The sequence below is a fragment of the Stegostoma tigrinum genome, chromosome 2, assembly GCF_030684315.1.
Source record: "Stegostoma tigrinum isolate sSteTig4 chromosome 2, sSteTig4.hap1, whole genome shotgun sequence".
Lineage (NCBI taxonomy): Eukaryota > Metazoa > Chordata > Chondrichthyes > Orectolobiformes > Stegostomatidae > Stegostoma > Stegostoma tigrinum.
In genome coordinates, this window is record NC_081355.1 from 82,304,401 (window position 1) to 82,331,134 (window position 26,734).

General features: G+C 41.8%; 1 protein-coding gene across 3 annotated transcripts in view; it reads left to right on the top strand.

Annotated features, from left to right (window-relative positions):
• LOC125448583 (collagen alpha-1(XXVIII) chain-like) overlaps positions 1-26,734 on the top strand; it is a 237,635-nt gene that overhangs the window by 106,461 nt on the left and 104,440 nt on the right. For all 3 annotated transcript variants that reach the window (XM_048523982.2, XM_048523988.2, XM_048523976.2), the window contains exons 13-14: positions 1,406-1,474; positions 24,788-24,856. In XM_048523982.2, coding sequence (XP_048379939.2) covers positions 1,406-1,474; positions 24,788-24,856 — 138 coding nt within the window. The remainder of the gene's footprint in view (positions 1-1,405; positions 1,475-24,787; positions 24,857-26,734) is intronic.

Below are 26,734 nucleotides of genomic sequence, written 5' to 3' on the forward strand. Positions count from 1 at the left end.
GTATAACAGCATCAAGAGGTCACAAAAACATGGATAAGTATTTCAGGTGGTGAGGGTCAGGAAAAGGTGTGGAGTTCAGATCAACAGGGCATAATACTGGCATAAAAGTGCCAAGGATAGATTGTTCGTGGGTAATGGTATCAATGATTATGGAAACAAAATGAGTTGATCAAGTTAAGATTCAGATCAGCCATGATCTAATTGAATTCCTGAACAATCTCTGGAGGCTGAATGTTCTTCTCCTGTCCCTACGTTCTAATGTACTTATTCTGTTATATCTGCCTGATATAAGAATGAAGTTGTCATTTTCAAATAGTTAACAAGAAACCAGACAGCAAATTCAGAAAACAATCTTCTTTACTGGGTGTGACCAAAATGCAGACCTTGTTACCAAAAATGTGATAGTACTAAACTTACAAGTCATTTGCCAGCACAGCAAGTATTGAAGTGAATAATATAGGTGCATTTAAGAGGAAGTTAGATAAACACATCAAGAAGTGGAGAATATAAAAATGTGTTAGTAGAGTCAGGTGAGGAAGGATCAGAAGTGGCCTGGCAAAAGAAGAAGTGTTGGCATCGTCTACTTGGGTCAAATGGCCTATTTATGAGCTGGATATTCTTGGATATTCTGTGTAATTCTAAGTATGTCACTTTGCAGTGGAATAAAATTTGGACAGGCTCTATAATGGACAATCAATTTGATCAGATTGATTACAGGGGAGGCAGTGGCCGAGTGGTATTATCGCTGGACTGTTAATCCAGAAACCCAAGTAATGTTCTGGGGACCTGGGTTCAAATCCTGCCATGCCAGCTCTTGGAATTTGACTTCAATAGATATCTGGAATTAAGAGTCTAATGATGACCATGAATCCACTGCCGTTTGTTGGGAAAAACCCATCTGGTTCATTAATGTCCTTTAGCAAAGGAAACCACCATCCTTAGCTGGTCTGGCTGACATGTTACTTGAGATCCATAACAATATGGTTGACTCTTAACTGTCTTCTGGGTAATTAGGGATGGGCAATAAATGCTGGGCTAGCCAGCGATGCCCTCATCATATGAATGAAAAAAGGAAAAAAAATTATCGCCCTTGCAGTAAAACTGAAAACATACCCCATTGTTTTAAATGGCACCTGGATGGGTACATGAATAGGAAGAGTTTAGAGGGATACGGACCAAATGTTGGCAGATAGGACTAGGTCAGATTGGAATGTCCGGTCGATGCAGATGAGTTGGACCAAAGGATCCATTTCCGTGTTGTATGAATCTATGACCCTGTATCATGAAGATCTTCTCCTGCGTACAAGGTTTCTTCAGTTGAAAAAGATGTATTTGAACAATATCTTTTGTACAATACTTGATAAAAAAGTAATAACCATGTGAATGAAAATTGTTTTGTTCTCAGGGTGAAAAAGGTTCGCAAGGAAGATCTGGTCCTTCTGGACCTGCTGGCATTGGAGAACCTGGAATACCTGTATGCAATTTTCATTTTTTTTTAAAGCATACTGTAATTATCAAACTATTCCATCTTCCTCAAAGTCCAAAATACTATTATTTTTTGTTGTGGTTTCTTGTTCTGTTTACTATACAATGTAAGAAGTATTTAGATGTGCACTTGTGATACCAAGGTATGTGAGGCTTTGAGACAAGCGCTAGAAAATGGGATTGGAATTATTAGAAAACAAAGTGTGGAGCTGGATGAACACAGCAGGCCAAGCAGCATCTTAGGAGCACAAAAGCTGACGGTTCAGGCCTAGACCCTTTATCGGAAAAGGGGGATGGGGAGAGGGTTCTGAAATAAATAGAGGAAGCCGCAACGGGTACAGCGGATGCAGTATACCACATTGGCAGATGTGCAGCATCCCCACCCTTGTCTGCCTTCCAGAGAGACCATTCTCTCCAGGACTCCCTTGTCCGTTCCACACTCCCCTCCAATCCCACCACCCCTGGCACTTTTCCCTGCAATGGCAGGAAGTGCTAAACTTGCCCCCACACCCCCTCCCTCACCCACATCCCAGGCCCCAAGATGACTTTCCACATCAAGCAGATGTTCACCTGCACATCTGCCAATGTGGTATACTGCATCTGCTGTACCCGGTGTGGCTTCATCTACATTGGGGAAACCAGTGGATGCTTGGGGACCACATTGCAGAACCCCTCCGCTCGGTTCGCAATAAACAACTGCACCTCCCAGTCGTGAACCATTTCAACTCCCCCTCTCGTTCCTCAGACAACATGTCCATCATGGGCCTCCTGCAGTGCCACAATGATGCCACCCGAACATTGCAGGAACAGCAACTCATATTCCGTATGAGAACCCTGCAGCCCAATGGTAGCAATGTGGATTTCACAATCTCCCCTCCCCTTACTGCATCCCAAAACCAGCCCAGCTCATCCCTGCCTCCCTAACCTGTTCTTCTTCTCGCCTATCCCACCCTCCCACCTCAAGCCACACTCCCATTTCCTACCTACTAACCCGATTCTGCCCCCTTGACCTCTCCATCCTCCCCAGACGGACCTATCCCCTCCCTACCTCCCCACCTATACTCACCTCTACAGTCTCCATCCCCGCCCCTTTAACTTGTCTGTGTCCTCTCCACCTATCTTCTCCTCTATCCATCTTTGGTCCGCCTCACCCCTCTCCCTATTTATTTCAGAACCCTCTCCCCATCCCCCTTTTCTGATGAAGGGTCGAGGCCCGAAATGTCAGCTTTTGTGCTCCTGAAATGCAGCTTGGCCTGCTGTGTACATCCAGCTCCACACTTTGTTATCTCGGATTCTCCAGCATCTGCAGTTCCCACTAGGTCTGATTGTAATTAGTAGACGCTTGTTTTTGACCAGCACAGATGTGATGGGCCTTTTTTGTGCTGTAGATCTCGATGACTCTTTGAGTATTACAATTTAACCTGTTTAATATCACCAGCCAGTTTTGTCTCATTTATTATTAGGTATATAAACTGTGTGGAAATAAGGAACATCGTGTTTTATGGTGATTGAATGATGAGCATAAGAAACTCTAGACTGAGAATTGCAAACATTACTGGAATTGAAATGAGCTCTTAAACGTACATGTTAGTTTCTGCAATGAAGACAAAGCTTCAGAGTGGTCACTTGAAGGGAGAACAGTGCAGATTTGAGAGTTGCACTTGTTAGTTGCTGCACACTCACAGATATTATATTTAGAGCCTACATTTAGTTACATTGTTCCTGGGACATCCTTCATTCCAAGCGAATATCCACAAGTTTTCCCGGACCACAATATGTCGCCTTTTCCTCAGCCGCCACTGGGAATTCGACACACTCTCACACCTTATTTGTCTCCCTTGCTGACTTATACTCTCCTCATTACCAGCGCAGGCTTGAGGGCCGAAGGACCTGTTCCTGTGCTGTAATTTTCTTTTTCTTTGTTCATTGCCCTGTACCAGACTCTCAATGACACTTTGATCATCCAATTTTCTGGGTATGTTTGGAAGCAAGTCCATGATTCCAATTAAAACTCTCTTTTCAAGAATGCACTGTACTGAGTCAATTGTTGCACTCAGAAGGTGAAAAGTGTAATGTTATGTAAAGTGGGCAAAGAAGTAAATGACGATTACTTAGTTTGTTAGATGACAATGTGTAGAGCTGGATGAACACAGCAGGCCAAGTAGTATCAGAGGAGCAGGAAAGCTGACATTTCGGATCAGGGCCTTTCTTCAGAAATGGGGAGACGAAGGGGATTCTGAAATAAATAGAGAGAGAGGGAGAGGTGGATGGAAGATGGATAAAGGAGCAGATAGATGGAGAGGAGAGAGACAGGTCAGAGAGCCGGGGATGGAGCCAGTAAAGGTGAGTGTAGGTGGGGAGTTAGGGTGGGCATAGGTCAGTCCAGGGAGGACGGACAGGTCAAAGAGGCGGGATGAGGATGGTAGGTAGGAGGTAGGGGTGGGGCTTGAGGCAGGAAGAGTGGATAGGTAGGAGGAAGGACGGACACGTTAGGGAGGCGAAGATGAGCTGGGCTGGTTTTGGAATGCAGTCGGGGGAAGAGAGATTTTGAAGCTTGTGAAGTTCACATTGATACCATTGGACTCCAGAGTTCCCAAGCGAAATATGAGGTGCTGTTCCTGCAACCTTCAGTTGGCATCATTGTGGCAGTGGAGGAGGCCTAGGATGGACTTGTTGTCCAAAGAGTGGGAGGGGGAGTTGAAATGTTTTGCGGCTGGGACATGCAGTCGCTTGTTGCAAACCAAACGTAGGTGTTCCACAAAGCGGTCTCCAAGCCTCCATTTAGTTTCCCCGATGTAGAGGAGTCCACATCGGGAACAGCGGATACAGTATACAACATTAGCAGATGTGCAGGTGAACATCTGCTTGATGTGGAAGGTCTTCTTAGGGCCTGGGGTAGAGGTGAAGATGTTGTTTGTTGCCTTGCTTGCCTAACTTGGTGAGATCATTGAGTTCTGTTTGTTACCAGTTAACAATCCTATGTAGAAAGATCGCCTCAGCACCAGTACCCTACCCACTGGCATAATTAACATACAATAAAAACAGAAAATACCAGAAACAGTGATATTTATATTTAGCTGACATGCCGGTAGACTCATCCATAGGATTATGCTCTCTGAATTCAGTTTTATCAAGAAGAGTTGAAGTCCAGAAAAATCCATTGTCCACAGAGATTTGGATGAAGCCACGCTCAGAGAGGAGAGAAGATAGGAGGCAGCCAGGAGTTCATTGGAATTGTCAAGTCTATAGATAAGGAAGGCATGAGTGAGGGCTTTAGTAGCAGATGAGCTGAGGCAAGAGTGAAATTGAGCAATGTTACTGAAATGGTAATAGGTAGTCTGAGAATTAGCATGACTACATGGTTGAAATACCAGTTCACCCGTTCACAATTGAGCGAGCAAGCGATGGAGTTGGTGGATGTAAATCATGGTTTGTGATGAGGGAGATTCAACGGCTTACATTTTCTGAATATTTAGTTGGAGGAAATTTTTAGTTACCTAGTATTGGATGTCGTGTAATTATTCTGACAGTTTAGCGAAGTGGAGGGTTTGAGAGAGATGGTGGTGAGAGAAGGTTAAGTATTTTCAGTGTACATATGGAAACAAATACTATGTTTGTTGGTGATGTTTGCTGAGTGCAGTATTCAGTGGGAAATAGGAGATGCAAAGCATACATCCCTGGAGTACACCACAGGTATTCATGTAGGTCAGGGAAGAAAAACCTTGATAATGACTGGATAAATGAGAATAAATCCAAGAGAATCAGTCTCAGGTGGGTGAAATTGGAAAGGCATTAGAATTAGAATTATCTTTACTATCACAAGTACTCACATGAGTGAAAAGTTTACTTGTCACCACATACGGCACCATTTTAAGTACCAAGGTACCGAGGTACAGATTCTCGAGTGCAAATTCTTAGGAAAAAAATCAGAAGCAAAATAAAGAAATAAAAAGCCCGGTAATAAATTAGAAAAATAGAGAAATAAGATTTCAGAACAACAGTCCTTCCAACCCAGACTGCGCTGGACTTCAACCCAAGGCCAGGAGCCTGAGTCCACGCTGGCCCTCACCCTGGTCATTACTAATGCTGTCCAAGGATAGGGCGTAAAACAAAAAAGAGAAAGGAAAAGAAACAAAGGGAGCAGACAAGCTCCAGCTCAGAAACCTAGTCCACCACCAACTTGGAGACAAAAGAAACGAAGATGATGTGGTTAGTTGTACCAAATTCTACACTTAAGGAGGACAAGCTCAAAGCATCAGCCTTCCTGCTCTGCTGATGCTGCTTGGCCTGCTGTGTTCATCCAGCTCTACACCTTGTTATTTCTTATGTTTGTCAAACATTAGCAAACATCACCAACAAACATAGTATTTGTTTCCATATGTGCACTGAAAACACTTAGCCTTCTCTCACCACCATCTCTCTCAAACCCTCCACTTCGCTAAACTGTCAGAATAATTACCTGACATCCAATACTAGGTAAGTAAACATGTTTTTAGATGTTCATGATCACAGTTAAGTAGTCGCTGGTTTGTAAGCATTTTTCTAGTAGATTGTTGAGTCTGTTAAGACGTAGTAGCTTAAGCATGATACAGTTAGTTAAATAAAGAAAGTACAGTTAGTTCTGCTATAACGCATGTTTCATTAATGCGAATTGTCGGAATCCTTTTGGCCAATGGCCATGAGACAGCTACCCATGACATCAGATGATCATTGCCCCTTGCCTGCCCTCAACTATGGATTTGTCAATTCTTTCCAAAACACACTGATAATCGGGTGCATTTGGTACAAGATAATTTGTTGATGCTAGTCTTGGGCTTCGTGGCCTTTGTGTTTTTCATAATTCTTCCCTGTGTTTACATATGCTGGAGTTTTGGTAAGTTTGCACTGGTGTAAAAGTGGTCGCATGAAATCTCATGCTAAACAGTAAATACTACGACAGTTCAGTTATGAAGAGACCCCAGTATTCAACATCACAAACACATGGGATATCAATTGTAACTTGGGCAAGGGCCAGCATGGCACGGGTGAATACCTAATTGGAGGGATTTCATCATGAAGTTCGGGGCCAGATCAGCACGGATTAGGAGATCACCCTATTCGAAGATTTTGGAAAAGAGGGGAAGGTTGAAGATAGGCTTTGAGTTTATAAGGAGGAAGAGGTCAATGGTTCGTTTGAAGAAATGGGCATTGATGGCAGATTTGAAGAAAATATCAGTGAGAACACATAATGTAACTGCAACAAAAATAGATATTGCTGGAAAAGCTCAGCAGGTCTGGCAGCATCTGTGAAGAGAAATTAGAGTTAATGTTTTGGGGCTGGTGATCATTCCTCAGAACTGTTCTGTGGAAGGGTAACTGGACCCGAAGCGTTAACTCTGATTTCTCTTCACAGATGCTGCCAGACTTGCTGAATTTTTCCAGTAATTTCTGTTTTTGTTTCAGATTTACAGCATCTGCAGTTCTTTTGGTTTTTATAATGTAACTGCAGTGTGCATTCAGATTCACAGAACCTCAGATCACACTGTAACATTGAAATTTCACCAACCTGTACGATTAAAGGAGAGGCACATTATTACATTGTGTGGAGCATTACTAAATACTTTTATCTGAACATCTTTACATAATATGTTCATTTTAAAATTTTACTAATGCCTGCCAGAAACAGTTGCTTTTGCATTAATTTAGTTTTCGCAGACACAAGGGACAAAGTCCAGATTTGGGCTTGTTGGGGTTTCCTGCTTCAAGGGCAATTTCTGTTTGCCTTACCAGAATTTCTCCTTCCTATTTCTACAAGTTAATAGTAAATAAAACAATTAGGAAATCCAAATCTAAATGCATATTAAACATCAAGCACTTATAATACATTTCTATTTTTACAAATGTCAAATCGAAGCCTCGTAACGTGTTTTATAGAGCAGGAAGATGAGGGACCATGTAAAAGGATACCGACATCTCCAAAATGTATTTTTCTCTATTAAGCAACATTGACTCACAAAAGTGTTCAAAAATGTAATGCCTCCCACACTTTCCTGTTTTCTCTTGCAATGTTTAGGAACACTTATGTTTCCTATTGTCAGATTCTCAGAAGTACTTTAACATGTTTCACATCTGTAAAAACGGGTTAGTGTTTCCATTTCACTTGGCAATCAAATAGCTTTTTTTTCTGAAGTTCAGAAGCAAGCTTGTCCTTTTTAGAAACCATGTAATGTATGTGCATTATTGTCCCAGAAATTTGCTCCTTTAAACCTCCAGTGTGACAGGTAGATGTAATTGTTCCAATGAACAGGAAGTTGTTCACCATGTCGATACAGGCTCAAAGATCAAAGTGCAATGTTCAACACTCAAAGTGGGCATTTTTAAAGAAAGCAACCAAATGTCTAACAGCCACCCCCACAACAAGGTTGGCACTTAAATATATTTTTCTTCCTTGAGGAGTCCTCTTGAGATTTACTCAAGATGTCCTTTTTGATATGTAGGTGTTTCATTCTCATTATCTCCTTAGTTAGGTGATCCAGTCCCATTGTAATAATGTCTTTAGTATTTGCATTGATATATGGGAGATTCAGAATCATTCAGGATCAGAATTTGAAAAATTTATCAGAATCCTTAGTTATCATCTCTGCTGCATTAAACCTACAGCGATAACACATGAGAAAAGCTTAATTTCCAAGACACTACAGTGGTTAAATTGTCACAAGATAGCAGGTGTGGTAAGCAATAAAATTTTCCTGAAAATACTTTTATGCCCAAGAGATCATTACACTGCACGAAACACACTGTAAATGGATTCATGAGGTCATAGCTAAATGACTGCAGGTTTGTCTCTGCATTGTCACTGCATCTCCATTACTTCATAGTACGAAAGATGTTTTGAGATGTAATAACGCAAAAATACAAATTGGTATGAAATAACATTTTCATTATAATTTATCCAATTGACAATGTTCCTTACAATAGCATCCATTGTATTTTCTTGTATACAGTAGCTCTTAAACTTCTGCAGCCTTAATCTATCTAAATGATCTGGAGGAAGGTATAGATGGTCTGATTAGCATGTTTGCAGATGACACTAAGATTGGTGGAGTAGCAGATGGTGATGGGAATTTTGGAGAATGCAGCAGAATATAGATAGATTGGAGAGTTGGCAGGTCATGTTGGAGTCATAGTTGGAGAAATGGCAGATGGAGCTCAATCCAGGCAAATGTGAGGTGATGCATTTTGGAAGATCCAATTCAAGAGTGAACTATACGGTAAATGGAAACGCCCTGGGGAAGATTGATACACAGAGAGAACTGGGTGTTCAGGTCCATTCTACCCTAAAGGTGGCAATGCAGGTGGATAGACTGGTCAAGAAGGCATATGGCATGCTTTCATTCATCGGACGGGGTATTGAGTACAACAGTTGGCAGGTCATATTACAGTTGTATAGGACTTTGGTTCGGCCACATCTGGAGTACTGTGTACAGTTGTGGTCGCCACATTACCAGAAGGATGTGGATGCTTTGGAAAGGGTGCAGAGGAGGTTCACCAGGATGTTGCCTGGTATGGAGGGCACTAGCTATGAAGAAAAATTGAGTAGATTACAATTACTTACATTAGAAAGATGGAGATTGAGGGGGTCCTGATTGAGGTCTACAAAATCATGAGAAGTATAGACAGGGTGGATGGCAAGAAGCTTTTTCCCAGAGTGGGGGATTCAATTACTAGGGGTCACGATTTCAAGGTGAGGGAGGAAACGTTTAAGGGAGATATGCGTGGAAAGATCTTTATGCAGTGGTTGGTGGGTGCCTGGAACACGTTGCCGGCGGAGATGGGAAAGGCGGCATGAAAGTGTCATTTAAGATGTATCTAGACAGATACATGAATGGGCAGGGGGCAGAGGGATACAGATCCTTGGAAAATACTGAGATAATGGGAACTGCAGATGCTGGAGAATCCAAGATAATAAAATGTGAGGCTGGATGAACACAGCAGGCCAAGCAGCATCTCAGGAGCACAAAAGCTGACGTTTCGGGCCTAGACCCTTCATCAGAGAGGGGGATTGGGTGAGGGATCTGGAATAAAGAGGGAGAGAGGGGGAGGCGGACCGAAGATGGAGAGAAAAGAAGAAAGGTGGAGAGAGTATAGGTGGGGAGCTAGGGAGGGGATAGGTCAGTCCAGGGAAGACGGACAGGTCAAGGAGGTGGGATGAGGTTAGTAGGTAGGAGATGGGGGTGCGGCTTGGGGTGGGAGGAAGGGATGGGTGAGAGGAAGCACAGGTTAGGGAGGCAGAGACAGGTTGGACTGGTTTTGGGATGCAGTGGGTGGAGGGGAAGAGCTGGGCTGGTTGTGTGGTGCAGTGGGGGGAGGGGACGAAGTGGGCTTATTTAGGGATGCGGTGGGGGAAGGGGAGATTTTGAAGCTGGTGAAGTCCACATTGATACCATTAGGCTGCAGGGTTCCCAAGCGGAATATGAGTTGCTGTTCCTACAACCTTCGGGTGGCATCATTGTGGCATTGCAGGAGGCCCATGATGGACATGTCATCTAAAGAATGGGAGGGGGAGTGGAAATGGTTTGCGACTGGGAGGTGCAGTTGTTTGTTGCGAACCGAGCGGAGGTGTTCTGCAAAGCGGTCCCCAAGCCTCCGCTTGGTTTCCCCAATGTAGAGAAAGCCACACCGGATACAGTGGATGCAGTATACCACATTGGCAGATGTGCAGGTGAAACTCTGCTTAATGTGGAATGTCATCTTGGGGCCTGGGATAGGGGTGAGGGAGGAGGTGTGGGGGCAAGTGTAGCATTTCCTGCGGTTGCAGGGGAAGGTGCCGGGTGTGGTGGGGTTGGAGGGCAGTGTGGAGCGAACAAGGGAGTCACGGAGAGAGTGGTCTCTCTGGAAAGCAGACAGGGGTGGAGATGGAAAAATGTCTTGGGTGGTGGGGTCGGATTGTAGATGGCGGAAGTGTCGGAGGATGATGTGTTGTATCCGGAGGTTGGTGGGGTGGTGTGTGAGAACGAGGGGGATCCTCTTTGTGCGGTTGTGGCGGGGGTGGGGTGTGAGGGATGTGTTGCGGGAAGTGCGGGAGACGCGGTCAAGGGCGTTCTCGATCACTGTGGGGAGAAAGTTGCGGTCCTTGAAAATACATGACAGGTTTAGATAGAGGATCTGGATTGGTACAGGCTTGGAGGTCCAAAGGGCCTGTTCCTGTGCTGTAATTTTCTTTGTTCTTAATTGAGAGACTCCACAATCATTTGCAAGGAATTTATTACCTTGGTGATTTCGAGTTATCCTGGTGCCCAGTTAGCTGTGTATGGTTTTGATAAAAGGCTCAAAACTAGTTTCACCTTTTAGTAGTGCTTCTACAAATGCTCCTTGCTTCAGAGCATCTTTCCCTACCTTTGCAGACCCTCACATCTCCTTTGTCGCCTCACTACTGTTTCCAACCTTGCTAGTCTCTCGCTCCCCTGATTCAGCTTCTTTTTTTCCTGGGGTCGTGCTTTAACCAACCCTCACCTCCTGTGCCTGCCCCATCCATTCAGTACCTTTCAACCCACATCATCAGCTTTGTTTTTGTCAGCCATGTCTCTTGCTTCCATTCCACACTTGCTCTGACAGTGACAGCCTTGCTCCCGTTACTACGCCCACCTTTAATCACAAGCTGGCTCTAGTTCTCATCCATATTTGGGCTCTCTATGAATCTATTGGCAACAAATGTGAGAGAAACAGTGTATGAGTGGCGGAATGGTCGCTTAGGGAATTATAACAATCCCACCTAAGTGGGTGATTTTTATCCCATTGAGCACTGTGAGGGAATTTTTCCAGGTTATTTGGGATTTTTCGAGGGCGAATTAGTCCACTGCCACTGTGTATTTTGAGCGCTATGGTGCAAGGTGTATTCAAGAAAAATATGTTATATTTTGTGACATAACAGGACCTTGTTTGTTCTGATCTAATCAAGATAGTGAGTTTTTAAAGCTGGAGCTGGGATAGACAGATATGCTCCTGAAGATCATGGATGCTGTTGGACTTCAACACCTATCTCCATATTCTTTTCATCAGCAGTAATTGTGCATTCCCTAATTAACACAAATCTCTTGTCTGATTTGCTATAGCTCCTTGTCTACTCTCCCATGAACTCTCCTGATCACTAGTCACCGCTTCTCTTCCTTTGGTCACTAAAATCCTCTCTAAATCTAATCTTGGAGGCTTCTGAACTACTGGTATCATATTTACTTCTTTCAGATGTTGAATATTAGGTCTTGGAATTTATCAGCCTTCAGTCCCATTAAGTTCTTGAACACAACCTTCCTCCTAATACTATTTTTGCTCATTTCCTCATTTGCCCTTGTCCCCTGGATCTCAAATTCTGGGAGATTTCTTGTATCTTCCTCAGTGAAGATTGATACAAATTAATCGTTGAGCTATTCTATCATTATTCTGTTTCCATTATACATTCCCCTTACTCTGGATCCACATTTGCCTTAGATAAATGTTTCATTTGTAACATAACTGTAGATGCTTTGATAGTCCATTCTATGTCTTTTCTGATTGTTTGGAATTTTGTGCCTAGAAAGAATGTTTGGCATCCTTGATCCTGGACCTAAGGAAGCAACACACCACCCTGAAGTCACATACGTTGCTACAAAGACACTTGTTTGATCTCTTGACTATGAAATCCACCGTCTCTACTGCTCTTTCACTCTCCTTTGACCGTCCTTTTCAGCTGAGCAATCCATGGTGCCACAGACATGGCTCAGGCAGTACTCACCTGAGGGACGATCACCCTCACCAGTGTCCAAACTTGACAACTGATAGGAAAGCAAGACAAACTCAGGGGACTCCTTCTCTGCTTGTCTAGTTCATTTAGACTGTCAGTCACCCATTCCCCCCTGTGCCTGTACATTCCTAGCCCGCAGTGTGACCATCTCACTAGAACCAGATTTTCATTCGATATTAGCCCGTTAAAATTTCCCGTTTATCAGATCTCATTGCAGAGAGTTCAGCTCCTTTTTGGGCCAGATCTTTATCTTTGTCATTATATCATACTTCTAGATTGCTACCTGCAACTGCAGCTCACTAATCTTATTTTCCATACTTCGGCCATTCATATACATGCACTAGTGTCCACCTTAGATCCTGTTTCATTCCCATCTTAGTCTATTCCACTTAAAACCCTCTGTTTCTTATTTTAGTACTGTCTGTTTCTCCCAATTACTTGTACAAGTAGCTTTTTCCCTTTCTAATGTTATTACTGGGTTCCCATTACCCCCTCCAAATTAATCTAAACCCTCTCTAAAAGCACAAGCAAACTACCCTACAAGGACATTGATGCTTGCTCTATTCAGGGGCACCCCTTCCTGTCCAAACTGTCTCTCCCTTTAAAATGGCACTAATTCTCCAGGAATCTAACACTCACGTTCCAGGACCGTCTCTCCAGCCATACAGCTAGAAAAGATAAATCAAGACGTTAGGATTATCAATTTATTCATTAGATTTATATGCCATAACAAAGGACTGTTTATCTATGGAATCCTCCTTGCATCCTGTTGTAACTTGGGCAAAAGTTCATTACAGTGGGACTACCTCAACTGTAAATTATCATCAATTAGTTTAATTTTCACCTTGACTTCCAGATATGAAACTGCAGTTGAAAAATTGTAACTTCTGCAAAAAATGTCCTGTTTGTATTTGGACTGATCTCAGCCAACTTTAAATGTCAGTTATTAAATATAGTGACCCTGCAGCAACTTGAAAATGTTTGTATCATTTTCAAAACGCTATTTGATCATATAATTATTCTGGAACAATTCAGCCTTTCTCATGATTCAATTACTTATTCAAATCTTTCAGAAAGAATTACCTGACATAGGAGGAATTGCAACTGAGGCGAGTTTGGTCTAATTATGCACCCCATACACATTTATGGGAATCTTCTCAGTCTGGTACAGGACATTGTAACTTTTCCATTGTTATTTATGATGATTGACAAAGGTAATTGAAGCATTGGATCTGTTATATAATTTAGTTTATAGTGAAGACAATCTGAAGAAAATAAAATTTGATTTATAATTGTTCAAAAATATGGAAATATTCTGAGGCTCAGAGCTAAACAGGAAATTTAAGAAATCACAGGGGAACTCTACTGAAGCTTACTGAATTCCTTCCCTTAGATTATGCAGAAACAATGAAAACTGTGAATAAACAGAAAACTTTGGAAGATAGTAGCTTTCTCAAGGCTTTTAAAGAGGATATGTATTGTTATTCCTTTATAAGGACAAGTCAGACATAAATTTGTGGAATTGCAATGAAAAGGAATGAATTACAGTGAAATCACACTGAATCAAATTAGGATATGCTGAAAATCTGGTTCTGGCAAAATTATCAGCTATTCCTGCTGGCAGAATAAGAAATCTAAGGATTCCTATGACAACCAGCATTCTAGTTTGGTAACTGGTAATTCTGGATCAGCTGAATTTGTGGATGCTTGCTATATGACTGCATCAACTGGTTGGAGTGGAAATTGGCCATGTTAAGGCATGAAGTCATGCAAAGTATCATTTGATATTGAGATCATTCCAAATCTGCAAATATGGCTAAACCCGAGAGTCGTTTAGCGGTGTTTATAGAAGGCAAAGTGAAGTTGATACAGCAAGCAGAAAACTGTGATGTGAAGTGAAAAGATTTTCTCGCCTCCCACCAACATGGTCATGCTCCAACCATGTTTGATGATATGGTTAACTGTATTTCACTCATCTGAAGACAGCATTCTGTGCCCAAAAAAGACTAGTGAGTTTTTCTACATGTAACTCCCAGTATTTTTCTATGCCTTTTACTGTACAATGTCAATCCATTGTTAGGAGCGAACACATTGAAAATGATATCAGTTCAGCCCATGCTCCTGCTTACAGTCCTGCAAGAGAAAAATCTTGGCTTATTTTCAGAACAGGAACCGAGGTGTGACAGCATTTTCAGGAGATCCCCCAATCCATGGAAAGGTTTGGAAAACACTGGCAGAGAAAACATCTGCCTATATTTAAATTCTCAGCATTTTGCTGTGAATTGTTTTGCTTGGGTTCATCATGATCTATAATATTGGTTATCACAAATCTATTGTTCTGATCCCTTTGGAGATCAACTAATCAAAGAAGTGAATTTATTGAACAACAGCAACAAGAAAACCAATCACTTTAAAATTCGAACTCAGTTGAATATGAAATATATTTGTTACATTGCACATTACTTGGTAACTCACTCAACACTAATGGCAACATTTTAGCCAAATATTAATTCAAGTATCTGATCTTTGTCAAACAAAATCCTACCTTCAGAGATAATAGGAACTGCAGATGCTGGAGAATCCAAGACAACAAGGTGTAGAGCTGGATAAACACAGCCTTCCTGCTCCTAAGATGCTGCTAAGCTTTCCTGCTCCTAAGATGCTGCTTGGCCTGCTGTGTTCATCCAGCTCTACACCTTGTTGTCTCTAAAATCCTACTTTTGTTTCTTCAAAGATCAAGCCACCAACTTATATTCAATTTGTGTTCCAAATCATGTTCCAAAAGTACGACATTCAACAAAAAGGCAGACTTTTCCAGAATCTCCTCCACTCTGCTTATGACAAGGCTTCATAGTTAGGATTCATCAATGTTACCTATATTTCAACCTTAAGTGACAACTCTGTACACCATATAGTCAAGTGTGTGCGTCAATTAATTTAAATAACAGAAACAACTGTAACAACCTTATATTTGTCTATTGACGGTTCCAGGATCCAGCTTTCATTTTCTTCAGTCTTCTTGTTAGGTAATTTGAACATGGACTATGGTGCCTTTTATGCAATTTCGACCAGTTTCAGTTTCTCTTTCAGTTACAGTCTGAATCATAAAACTTCAAACTTTGAAACCAGTGTCAGTAGACCCAACAAAATATTCAAAAAATCATCTGTTCCATCAAGAGCTCACACAGGCTCCTTACTGGTCCTACAAACCATGAACTCTAACAAACACTTGTAACAATAATGCATTAGTTTTAGGATATTGTTTTGTTCATTTGCACACTATGTACTTACCCACGCTTTATAACTTAACCATGGAATGTTTTCTGCTTCAAATATTCTTTTGTAATAACAGCAAAAGAGGAGTTACAATGCAGATTCAGTGATAGTTTACCAGGGATGCAAAGATATAGTTACGGAATAAAAGAATTGCTAAGTTCGCACATTTTCTTACTCCTGCATAGGAGTGACTTGATTTATATCTTCAAGTTATAGTTAGATAAATGACTAAAAGTTAAGCTGCATTGATTAGCAAAATGGTGATAAGCAGGTACAAATTTTAAATGATAATTAAAAGACTTGAATGGGAGTTTAGTAAAAATAACTCAGCGCTGTAAGTTAGTTAAAGCAGGAATTCTTGATGACAGGCTTTGAGTTTTCCTGAGTAGTTTTTCCTGTGAAATGTTATGGAATACACATTGAAGCTAAAAGGATTAACATCATATGGTATGCAACCATGCTTTGTAAACAAAAGTGCATGACTTTGAACAGACAGTATCTTGCCTGTTTAAAGACATGTTGATAGAAGTTGGGCTACATGATGCCTCACTGAGAAAGACCACAGACAAATGCTGTAGCAAACTGAGTACATTAGATGGCTCTATTGGAAGGTTTTCTTTCACATCGAAGCAAACAAAAGCAAGTTTTGTAGTGTATTTAACCTTGAGTTGTGAGTGCTTACCACTGATATAGATTCCCAGTTCTTGGAGTGGGGCCTGCAAGTTGTGACCTTGCCATACCTATTCAAATTGAGATGTGCAACAGACAAACTTGTTACACCCACTTGTCACAATGATTCTGCAGTTGACCTAAGTAGCTCCAACTCTGCTTCTTTATTCACCCATGTTGCCTGTGTTTGCGGGGGGGGGGGGGGGGGGGGGGTGGCAAACAGCATTATAGACTACACGGTGAAGCCAGCCTGCTGTTCTGATAAATTCACTTCTGTATTAAAGGGAGGGTGAACCCTGAACTGAAGTCTGTGGGAAATTCAACCTGGGAAACTCTATGAACCATAACGGCATTACACACGAGGGAGCATGCAGCCTGATTCCATAGTACTAGTCAGGAGGCAGTATTGTGAGTTCCAGGAGGGATGCTACCTTTGCAGGTGGAGCTGCATTGCACCGACCTCAGAAGGGAGCAGGAGCATGTCACCACAAGGGTCTGGTCCTAGCTCTGCCAGAAAACATGCAATGGGCAGAATCTTTCCAGGCCCTGACTAACGTGGGTTCTGACGAGAAATTTGGGAGAATCCTGTGAGACATCAAGGAAGACTTTACTCAATGCATGTTCCAACTACTTCCTGGGCATTGAGACAAAATTCGTAGTGAGCAACAAGAGACCTATTAACAGAGATTATCACTCATCACCCTCATTACTAACAAATCCCACCTCCTTAATATGCAGATTTCCACTCTACCGATCACCAGATAGAAACTAGGTGCCAAGGATCCCTGACTGAAAACCAGTTCAGGTATCTAGTGACTCCAGCTCACTGCTTGCTCTTTGAGACCTCCACCTAGGCCATTTGGCAACAGTGTCAGAGGGCATACTCCATGAGCATGAGAATCTAACCAAACATGTTCAGTGCTAAAACTTTTGAATTTAAAATAATATTCAGAATAATACACACTATAGGGCATTGTGCCACAGATGACCTTCTACAACAGTTGCCACAACAAAATGCAGTAGCCAGGAACATTACATTTAATAAAATGTCTCATTCTTGGCCTAAAATTGAGCGCAGAATGCCAAAATGTCATCATGTCTGATGAACAACCAGAACTGCGGCTCTTTGAGACTTGGCTACAGTGACAAAGATGCTGTTTCTTTGTCTGTCCCGCCATTAATTAATTCGGTGCTTCACATAAAATAACCTCCTAATTAGTGTAACTGTCTATGCAGAATTGTTGTCAAGAACTGGCACTGTGTCTTTAATAGGGGATATGATCAGCGTATTTGGAAAACTATCTTAATACATTATATAATTCTTTATGAGCTTCAGAATAGATTGTGGAGAAATCTTACAATGCCCATGTATGTAAAATGTGGTCTAATAAATTTGGGATTGGTCGGTGATATTACTTCCCTCATACTTATAATTGCCAACTGCTTTATAATTCTTTCTATTAAAAAAAGACTTGGGTATAGCATATTCACTTCCCTCACTTAAGTTATGAATATACACGTTGCAAATAATTGTGGCCCCAGCAGTGATCCCTGTGGCACAACACGAGCTGCTGGTTGCCATCCCAAAAATGCCCACCTTATCCCAACTCTGTCTTCTGTTAGATTGCCAGCTCTACAAGCTAATAGTCTACTTCCAACATCATGGGTTCTTTTCTCATTAAGTAACCTATGTGTGGCACCTTATCAAATACCTTATGAAAATTCATCTATGTATCATCCACCACTTCCTCTTTATATAACCTGATTGTTACCCCCTCAAAGAATTCTTCATAAATTCATGCTAATTCTGCATGATCATACTATGCATTTCTAAATGCTTTGTGATTTCATTCTTTATAATAAACTCAAGCATTTTTCCAATAACAGACATCAAGCTAATTGGTCAGTTGTTGCCTGTGTTTTGTTTGTCTCCTTTCTTTTTTAAATAAAAATATTTTATTGGCAGTTTTCCAGTCCTCTGGGACTTATCTAGAATCTAAGGACTTCTATAAGATTGCTATTCCTGTAGCTACTTCCTTTAATATTCTGGGATGCATTCCGTCAGGTTCAGGGACTGAGTATTCTTTATGAACACAGCAGGCCAAGCAGCAACTTAGGAGCAGGAAAACTGATGTTTTGGGCCTAGACCCTTCATCAGAAATGGGGGAGGGGAAGAGGGTTCTGAAATAAATAGGGAGAGAAGGGGAGGCGGATCGAAGATGGAAAGAGGATAATATAAGTGGAGAGGAGACAGACAAGTTAAAAAGGTGGGGATGGAGCCAGTGAAGGTGAGTGTAGGTGGGGAAGAATGGAGGAGATAGGTCAGTCCGGAGAGGACGGACAGGTCAAGGGGGCAGGATGAGGTTAACAGGTAGGAAATGGGGGTGCAGCTTGAGGTGGGAGAAAGTGATAGATGAGAGGAAGTACAACTTAGGGAGGCGGGGATGAGCTAGGCCGGTTTTGTGATGTGGTAGGGGGAGGGGAGATTTTGAAGCTTGTGAAATCCACATTGATCCCATTAGGCTGCAGGGTTCCCAAGTGGAATATGAGTTGCTGTTCCTGCAACCTTTGGGTGGCATCATGCCCACCGGCCTGACCAGTCCCCCTCGACTGACACCCTCATCTGCTTAGCCAAACTCATCCTCACCCTCAACAACCTCTCTTTCAATTCCTCCCACTTCCTACAGACAAAGGGGGTGGGCATGGGTACCTGCATGGGCCCAAGCTATGCCTACCTCTTTGTAGGTTACATGGAACAATCCCTCTTTTACACCTACACTGGCCCTAAACCCCACCTCTTCCTCTGTTACATTGATGACTGTATCGGCACCGCCTCGTGCTCCCACGAGGAGCTCGAACAGTTCATCCACTTCACCAACACCTTTCACCCCAACCTCAAGTTCACCTGGACCATCTCTAACACCTCCCTCACCTTCCTGGACCTCTCTATCTCCATCTCGGGCAACCACCTAGAAACCTACATCCATTTCAAGCCCACTGACTCCCATAGCTACCTAGAACACACCTGCTTCCAAATACATTCCTGCAAAAATTCCACCCCCTATTCCCAATTACTTCGCCTCTGCCACACCTGCTCCCAGGATGAGGCATTCCATTCCCGTACATCTCAGATGTCCTTGTTTTTCAAGGACCGCAACTTCCCCCCCCTCAGTTGTCGAGAACGCCCTCGACCGTGTTTCCCACATTTCCTGCAACTCATCCCTCACAATCCCACACTGTCCCTACAATAACAACCAAAAAAAATCCCCCTCGTCCTCACATACCCCTCCACCAACCTCCGGATCCAACGCATCATTCTCCGACACTTCCGCCATCTGCAATCCAACCGCACCATCAAAGACACTTTTCCCTCCTCACCCTTGTCTGCTTTCCAGAGGAACCATTCTCCCCGTGACTCCCTTGTCCGCTCTACACTCCCTTCCAGCGCCAACACACCTGGCATTTTTCCCTGCAACTGCAGGAAGTGCTACACTTGTCCCCACACCTCCTCCCTCACCCCCATCCCACGCCCCAAGAAGACTTTCCACATCTAGCAGAGGTTCACCTGCACATCTGCCAATGTGGTATACTGCATCCGCTGTTCCCGTTGTGGCCTCCTCTACATTGTGGAAACCAAGGGGAGGTTTGGGGACCGCTTTGCAGAACACCTCCGCTTGGCTTGCAATAAACAACTGTACCTCCCAGTCATGAACCATTTCAACGACCCCTCCATTCGTCAGATGACATGTCAATCCTTGGCCTCCTGCAGTGCCACAACGATGCCACCTGAAGGTTGCAGGAACAGCAACTGTTATTCTGCTTGGGAACCCTGCAGTCCAATGGTGTCAATGTGGATTTCACAAGCTTCAAATTCTCCCCTCCCCCTATCACATCACAAACCAGTCTAGCTCTGCCCTGCCTCCCTAGGCTGTTCTTCCTCTCATCTATCCTCTCCTCCCACCTCAACCCACACCCCTATTTCTTACCTACTAACCTCATCCCGCCCCCTTGACCTCTCCGTCCTCTCTGGACTGACCTATCCCCTCCCTACCTCCCCACCTACGCTCACCTTTACTGGCTCTATCCCCGCCTCTTTAACTTGTCTGTCTCCTCTCCACTTATCTTCTCTATCCATCTTCAATCCACCTCACCCCTCCCCCCTCCCCCTATTTATTTCAGAACCCACTTCCTCTCCCCCATTTCTGATGAAGGGTCTAGGTCCGAAACGTCAGCTTTTGTGCTCCTGAGATGCTGCTTGGCCTGCTGTGTTCATCCAGCTCCACACTTTGTTATCTCAGATTCTCTAGCATCTGCAGTTTCTATTATCACTGAGTAGTCTTTGCCCTGTTTTAGTATACCTAGCTGTTTTTTCTCTGGTGATAATGATTTGAATTTATTTCTTGTGCTATTATGCTTTGAATATTTAGTCATTTTTGAACGCTATTAATGTCTCCTACTGTAAAGACTGATGCAAATTATTTTTTTGACCCGTCTGCCATTTTCTGGTTCCCCATTATAGCCTCAGCCTCATTCCCTAAGGGGCCAATTTTCTCTCTGGCTTCTCTCTTCCTTTTTACATTTTATAGAAGGTCTTGCTGTCCATCTTGATATTACTTACAAGTGTACCTTCACAGTTTATTTTCTCTCTCTTTACTTGTTTTTGTTGTCTTTCGCTGGTTTCTGAAAACTTTACCAATCCTCTGGCATACCACTAATCTTTGCCACATTGTATGTTTTTCTCTTGGTCACCTAGTCATTATATCTGTATGATGGCCAGAATATCAATGATTTCAATTTGATCAATCACACCAATTTTTGAGTGATTATTTCAACTCTGAGCTTATTTGGTGGTGGTAACTCACGGGGTCCAGATTGCAGTGGCAATATGCACTTTATATGCATGTGGTCATCGTTCGCTATGGGTGGTGATGGTGTAGATTTCAACTTTCTTTCCATCACATTGCTCACCAGGAATCCCTGTTGCTCTTACTGCCTGTTATTGACGTGTTTTGGAAGGGTTTGTAGCTTGTTATTTCAACCTAATGGTCCACACTGTGACTGTACCTGCCTTAGCCATAATGTCCTAGAATGGGACCCAAACCTGATACTTTCACAAACAAGAATGCTGTCCACTGTGCAATAAGACCTTCTTCATGGTCTTATATCCTCTCTGCAAATGCTCTCATACCTCTGGTATCAATCCATTGTTATCTTTGGTATTGTGTTTTCTATTTTAGCCTTGATCTAATCATAATTCCTCAGCAGAACCATTATCTTAGGCCATCTTTGTCATTGGTACCTACATGGACTATGACAGCTGGATCATTCCCTCTCCTGCTCCACGTTCTTCCAGTCCCAAGACAATGCCTGTAACACTGAAATTGCGCAGGCATCACAACGTTTAGGACTCACATTTTGCAGTGCAGAAAACAATTTCTATCCATCTAACTTTGCTGCCACTGGCTACAACAACATCCCTTTGTATTTGCCCATGTGCCATGGTGTTGTGGTCAGTTTGTTCTTCTTCCCTTGAGACCCTGCTCTCATTCAGACAAACTGAAAGAACTTTAAACCTTTTGGACAAATGGAAAGCCTGAGTCTCATCCAGTGCTATGATCTGAAGCTCCATACTTGCTTCACTCATAGTCACATAGTTCCTGTTGCTGATCACAGACAAAATCTGACATATCTAGCTTAAAGTTTATGACTACCCCCTGAAACAAGATATCCTCTCTGATAACGCAGTGTGGAGCTAGAGGAACACAGCAGACCAGGCAGCATCAGAGGAGCAGGAATGCTGACAGTTTGGATAAGAACCCTCGGCAGCTTTCCTGCTCTTCTGATGCTGCCTGGCCTGCTGTGTTCCTCCAGCTCCACACCTTGTTACCTTAGGCTCCAGTATTGGCAGTTCTTACTATCCTGTCTGATATATAACATTCATAAAGTTCACGCTTCAGCTCATCAAATCTGAGCTGAAGTTCCTTGAGTGCAGATATTTTCTGCAGATGTGGTAGCTAAGGACCACACTGGTGCAACCAACCATCTGCCCTGCCATCTTTATTCTGTTTTATTTTGGAATGGATTTCAAGTTTGGAAATATCATTCAATGATTATCTGTGCATGTATTAGAGAGTTAATTAGTTAAGCTGTGCATGTAATACATTTCTACATCTCCCACTGAGACCATCACTATTTTAATTACAATTTTCTCAATTTTTGCTTTTGAAATGTGAGTTGAGATTAAGATTTGAACTTTGAACAGCTGCTAGTTTCAGAAGGAGAAGAGAACAAAGGCAGAAGCTGTCTGTTTGGGATCTGGTCCAGAAAATAATATAACTTAATTATTGATCTAAGAGTGCTGTAGATGAATTGGCACTGAGTGTTGCTATGCTCAGGGTTGGCAGCTGATTGGATGTTGAATTGGTCAAGTAAAGGAGCTAAACTGTCAACCACAGAGACAGTTGATGAAAAGGAAACAAAAACAGGGAACTATTTTTGACTGGATTTTGCAGGAGGCGGAGAGATTTTGGGAAGCTTCTGGCCTGGCTACTCTGTTTTGCTTTCTCTAGTTTTCTGTTCAGCTATTGAATTGTTGAATGTTCTAAGTAAAGAATCCCAGTCTGTAAGTAATAAATATTCATAGCAGCCTACTGAAATTGTTTGCACCGACCAATAACTTCGGAATTTAAACAAGATCTGCAATTCCATGTGCCTGTGAATAACTCATTATCCAAGGATTTCACAATTGTTGGCATTCATCATTTGAAACTGTTTAGTTGAACTGGTAAATTATCGTTCTTCTATCTCCTTTCAATTTATACTTTAACTGTATCAATGTGTCAGTCTGTCTGCGGGAGAATGCGAGTTATTGTCTAAGACGTTTGGGTTTAGATTGTAGATATTAATCAGATTACATTCATTAATCTTTGTTCTGCTAAAATTACATTATTAATCATAAAAATCTTAGTATCCAAGACCTTTTTTTTAAAGATTGGTTCAGAACAACTGAAGGCCTTTGAATGTTTTAATTTTGCTGTGTTGTGACTCCAATGATAGTGAGGTTCATCTGGTTTAGCTCGCTATCCCAGTGTTGTAACACTCTCCATGACCCTTTTAAGCTACTGACTCATTTAAATCCTTAAAAGGTATCAACAAATCACTGACCGGCTTTCCTAATATAAACCACTGGGATTTTGCATTAGCCCTTAATGCCTCCAGCCCTCTCTTTTTGAGCATCCCTTATTCTGTTAAAATAAAAGAACTCGCTCCCTTGCAGTCAGATTGCCACTCCAATCCTGAGTTGGAGGTCAGCTGAATAGTTATTGAGGAGTTAAATTAGGCTTTTAATTCCCTAACATTTCCTGCATAACTATTAGCTGAGGTGGAGTATTCCAAACTCTCCATCTTTAAGAGGTTCTTTTTGCAGGTTCCAATTGCTGGGGAATTTCCCATTAGAATCTTCAATTTCCCAGACAATATCCACAAATTCTGCTGTTTCTGGGATCCCATGGTGTCTTGATGTTACATCTGCTTCAATAAGTTCTCCAGCACAGCATTCCTTGGAGAGTGTTCTCTGGCCTGTTGTACCATTTTTGTGTTCTTGCAGAACTTCAGCTATTCTGTAACCAATTCTAGCCCGTACTCCAGGCAGACAAAAAGTACAATGTGGCTTTTAGTAGTGCAGGCTAACTTCAGTGCTGCTAGTCATAAAGAAACTCTCACCATCTCTAACATGAACAGCAATTTGATCCCTGTGCCTGATTTCAGGAGCTATCCATCTTACTCTCCGTTCTATTTAGAATATAGAAGATGCAAACAATGTTGTTTGGGAATTATGGATAACTCATGAGAGTGAGTGGTAATAATTTGAATTTCTTTGACTAGAAAAATAAATGTTAGCAATGAACAGGTTAAAGTGACCAGATACATTGTATACTTTTCCTGAAGTTCTTAATTTTAGGGCTTAGAACTTTATAAATAGAAATATAGAAGCTAGGAGCAGGAATACGCCACTCAAACCTGCTCTCCCATTTAATATGGCCATAGTCGATCCTCTGCCTTAATGCCATGTCTTTACGCCTTTAAAATCCAAAAACTTGTCAATCTTTTACTTGAATATATTCAGTGACTTGATCTCCACAGCCTTCTGTGGTACAGAATGTCACAGGCTCACTGTTCCTTGTGGGGAAATAGTTCCTCACCTCTGCCCCGTAAATGATTTTATACTGTATCCTGAGACTGTGTTCTCTGGTTTTAGTCTCTCCAGCTGGGGAAATACCCTCCCTGCAACTAGCTTGACCAGTTCTGTTCAAATGTTACACATTTCATTTAGAATCCCTCTCATTTTCTAAACTCTGCTGTATGCAGGTCCAATCAATCCTGGGATATTGACGTGCTAAACCTTAATAAAATCACATTAATGGCTAAAGTTAGTAATTGTGACATAATTGACAAAGACATATAATGAAAATACTCCTCTTGTAGTAACATTATCAATTTCATTTGCAACATTTGGGGAAGAGGGGACTGGACAGAGATGACTATTGCAGCTGGTAATATGGGATGTCTCACATGTCTTTTATATCTTGTCCTGCCTCATAGGGTCTCAGGGGAGATCCTGGAATAAAGGGTGAAAAAGGACAACCAGGGCAAGGTTCTCCTGGTCCAAAGGTAAGAAGTTAATTTAATTTCAAAAGAATCACTGAAAGCAGCCTTTTTTGTTGGCAACCAAGTAGGCTGAATGGTAAGAAAGGGAGCTGTGCTGAACAGAGACAGCCCAGTTACAAGCTTTCAGTTCTTCAATTTCACTGGGACAATGAACATGTGATTTCAGTGCTTACAGGCTTAAGATGATGGTATTGGCCAAATTTCCTACTCTTGATGATTATACAATTAATATAGCAAGTGTAATTTGTAGCAGGCAAAAGTTTAGTTTGTGTCCCCTGTTGTCAAATAGGCCACTAATACTCATTGTTTAGGCTCACACATTGGGTATGGATATTTTGTTGCCAGAGCTCTTGGAATTGTACTCAGGGATGATTTACTTCATTTGGAAGAAACAGAGGAAATTGAAAATGAACCTGCAAAAATGTGAATTGTCACATAGTGGATTACTGTTCGATACCGAGAAGAGGTGAATATTAACTTTTACACAACAATGAATGTAAAATGTTTCTCCTTATTTGCTGAGTTTATGAATCCATGATATAAGTACAGACCAAACAAAATGAATTTTGCCAAGGTATTTCCACTCTCAAGTGGTTTAATGAGGAAAAATACTTCAAAAGGTCAATCAGTTACTTTTCCACCAGGGAGATTATGAATGGAAAGGTTGGGGGGAAAAGTCATCTGCTTGAAATAAGCACATTAAGTGGTTGTGGATTTTTTTGTGTTCAGTATTTTTCAAGATGAATGATTTTAAGTTTTACTTGGTCAGAAGTCACACGACGTCAGGTTAGAGTTCAACAGGTTTATTTGAAATCACAAGCTTTTGAAGTGCTGACTTTTTGTCAGGTGAAGACTTGGGTTATAACCTAATGTTGTGTGACTTCTGACATGGTCCACCCCAGTCCAACAGCAGTACCACCACGCCACCTTTAAATCTTACAGCCCATGCTTTCTGCCTCCAGTGGGTGTCTGTTTGCCCTATGACAGGTGAAAAGTGTAAGGCTTGGGAGTGCGTAAACATAAAACAGAAAACTCACTGGCTGGTTTTGCCTCATGTACTCAGAGACAACAACGAGTTTTGTTGAGTAGAAATGAAATTCTGTTTATAAAACATTATTCCAGAAGCTGCAAAATAAATTAATAGCATTATGAGAGTCAAATTGAAAACACAGAAGTTTAAAATAATAAATCTCTGTTGATGTAAAAAAGAAAAATTATTTTTATTGGATGCACTCTAGAATGTTCAACTATTTCTCAGTTATTTGCTTTCTCCATTATTTTTTCCCTCTGTCTTGTTTTGTATTTTGGCAATTATTGATGCCCTATTCCACTTTCACAGAGAGGTTGTTCAATTTTAGTTGGACTTGGGACCAGTTGCCAGCACTTCTAAGATTTCAGAAACATTGACAAGAATTCAGTACTGAGTTTGCCTGGGGTATTAGAATGCCTCTTATTTTTCTTTCTCTTTAAAGAGCTTTAATGTTGAAATATTGTAGCACCCAGCTTACGACATTATAGTTAAACAAATGGAAATAAGAGTCAAAGTGTGGAAGGACAACTTGCAAATAAATCTTTTATATTCTCTTAAATTACTGGGGTAGGGTATACTATAACAATTGTCAATAATATGTTAATTTATTTTAAACCACTTTGGACCCCATTTACTAAAGAAATTGACATTGAGATTGGGCTGACATTTGCTACATATGGGAGTCAATGTGAATGGAATATTTCAGGCTATTGGTTAATGGCTGAGATCTACTGAAGGCCTGTTGTTGCAATGTGAAAAGGTACCACAGTCAAAACTCAGTTGTGATGATTTGATTTTAGAACATAATATTAAACTTTGTGCAGTAGTCAAACATTTGTTTCTCTGCTTGT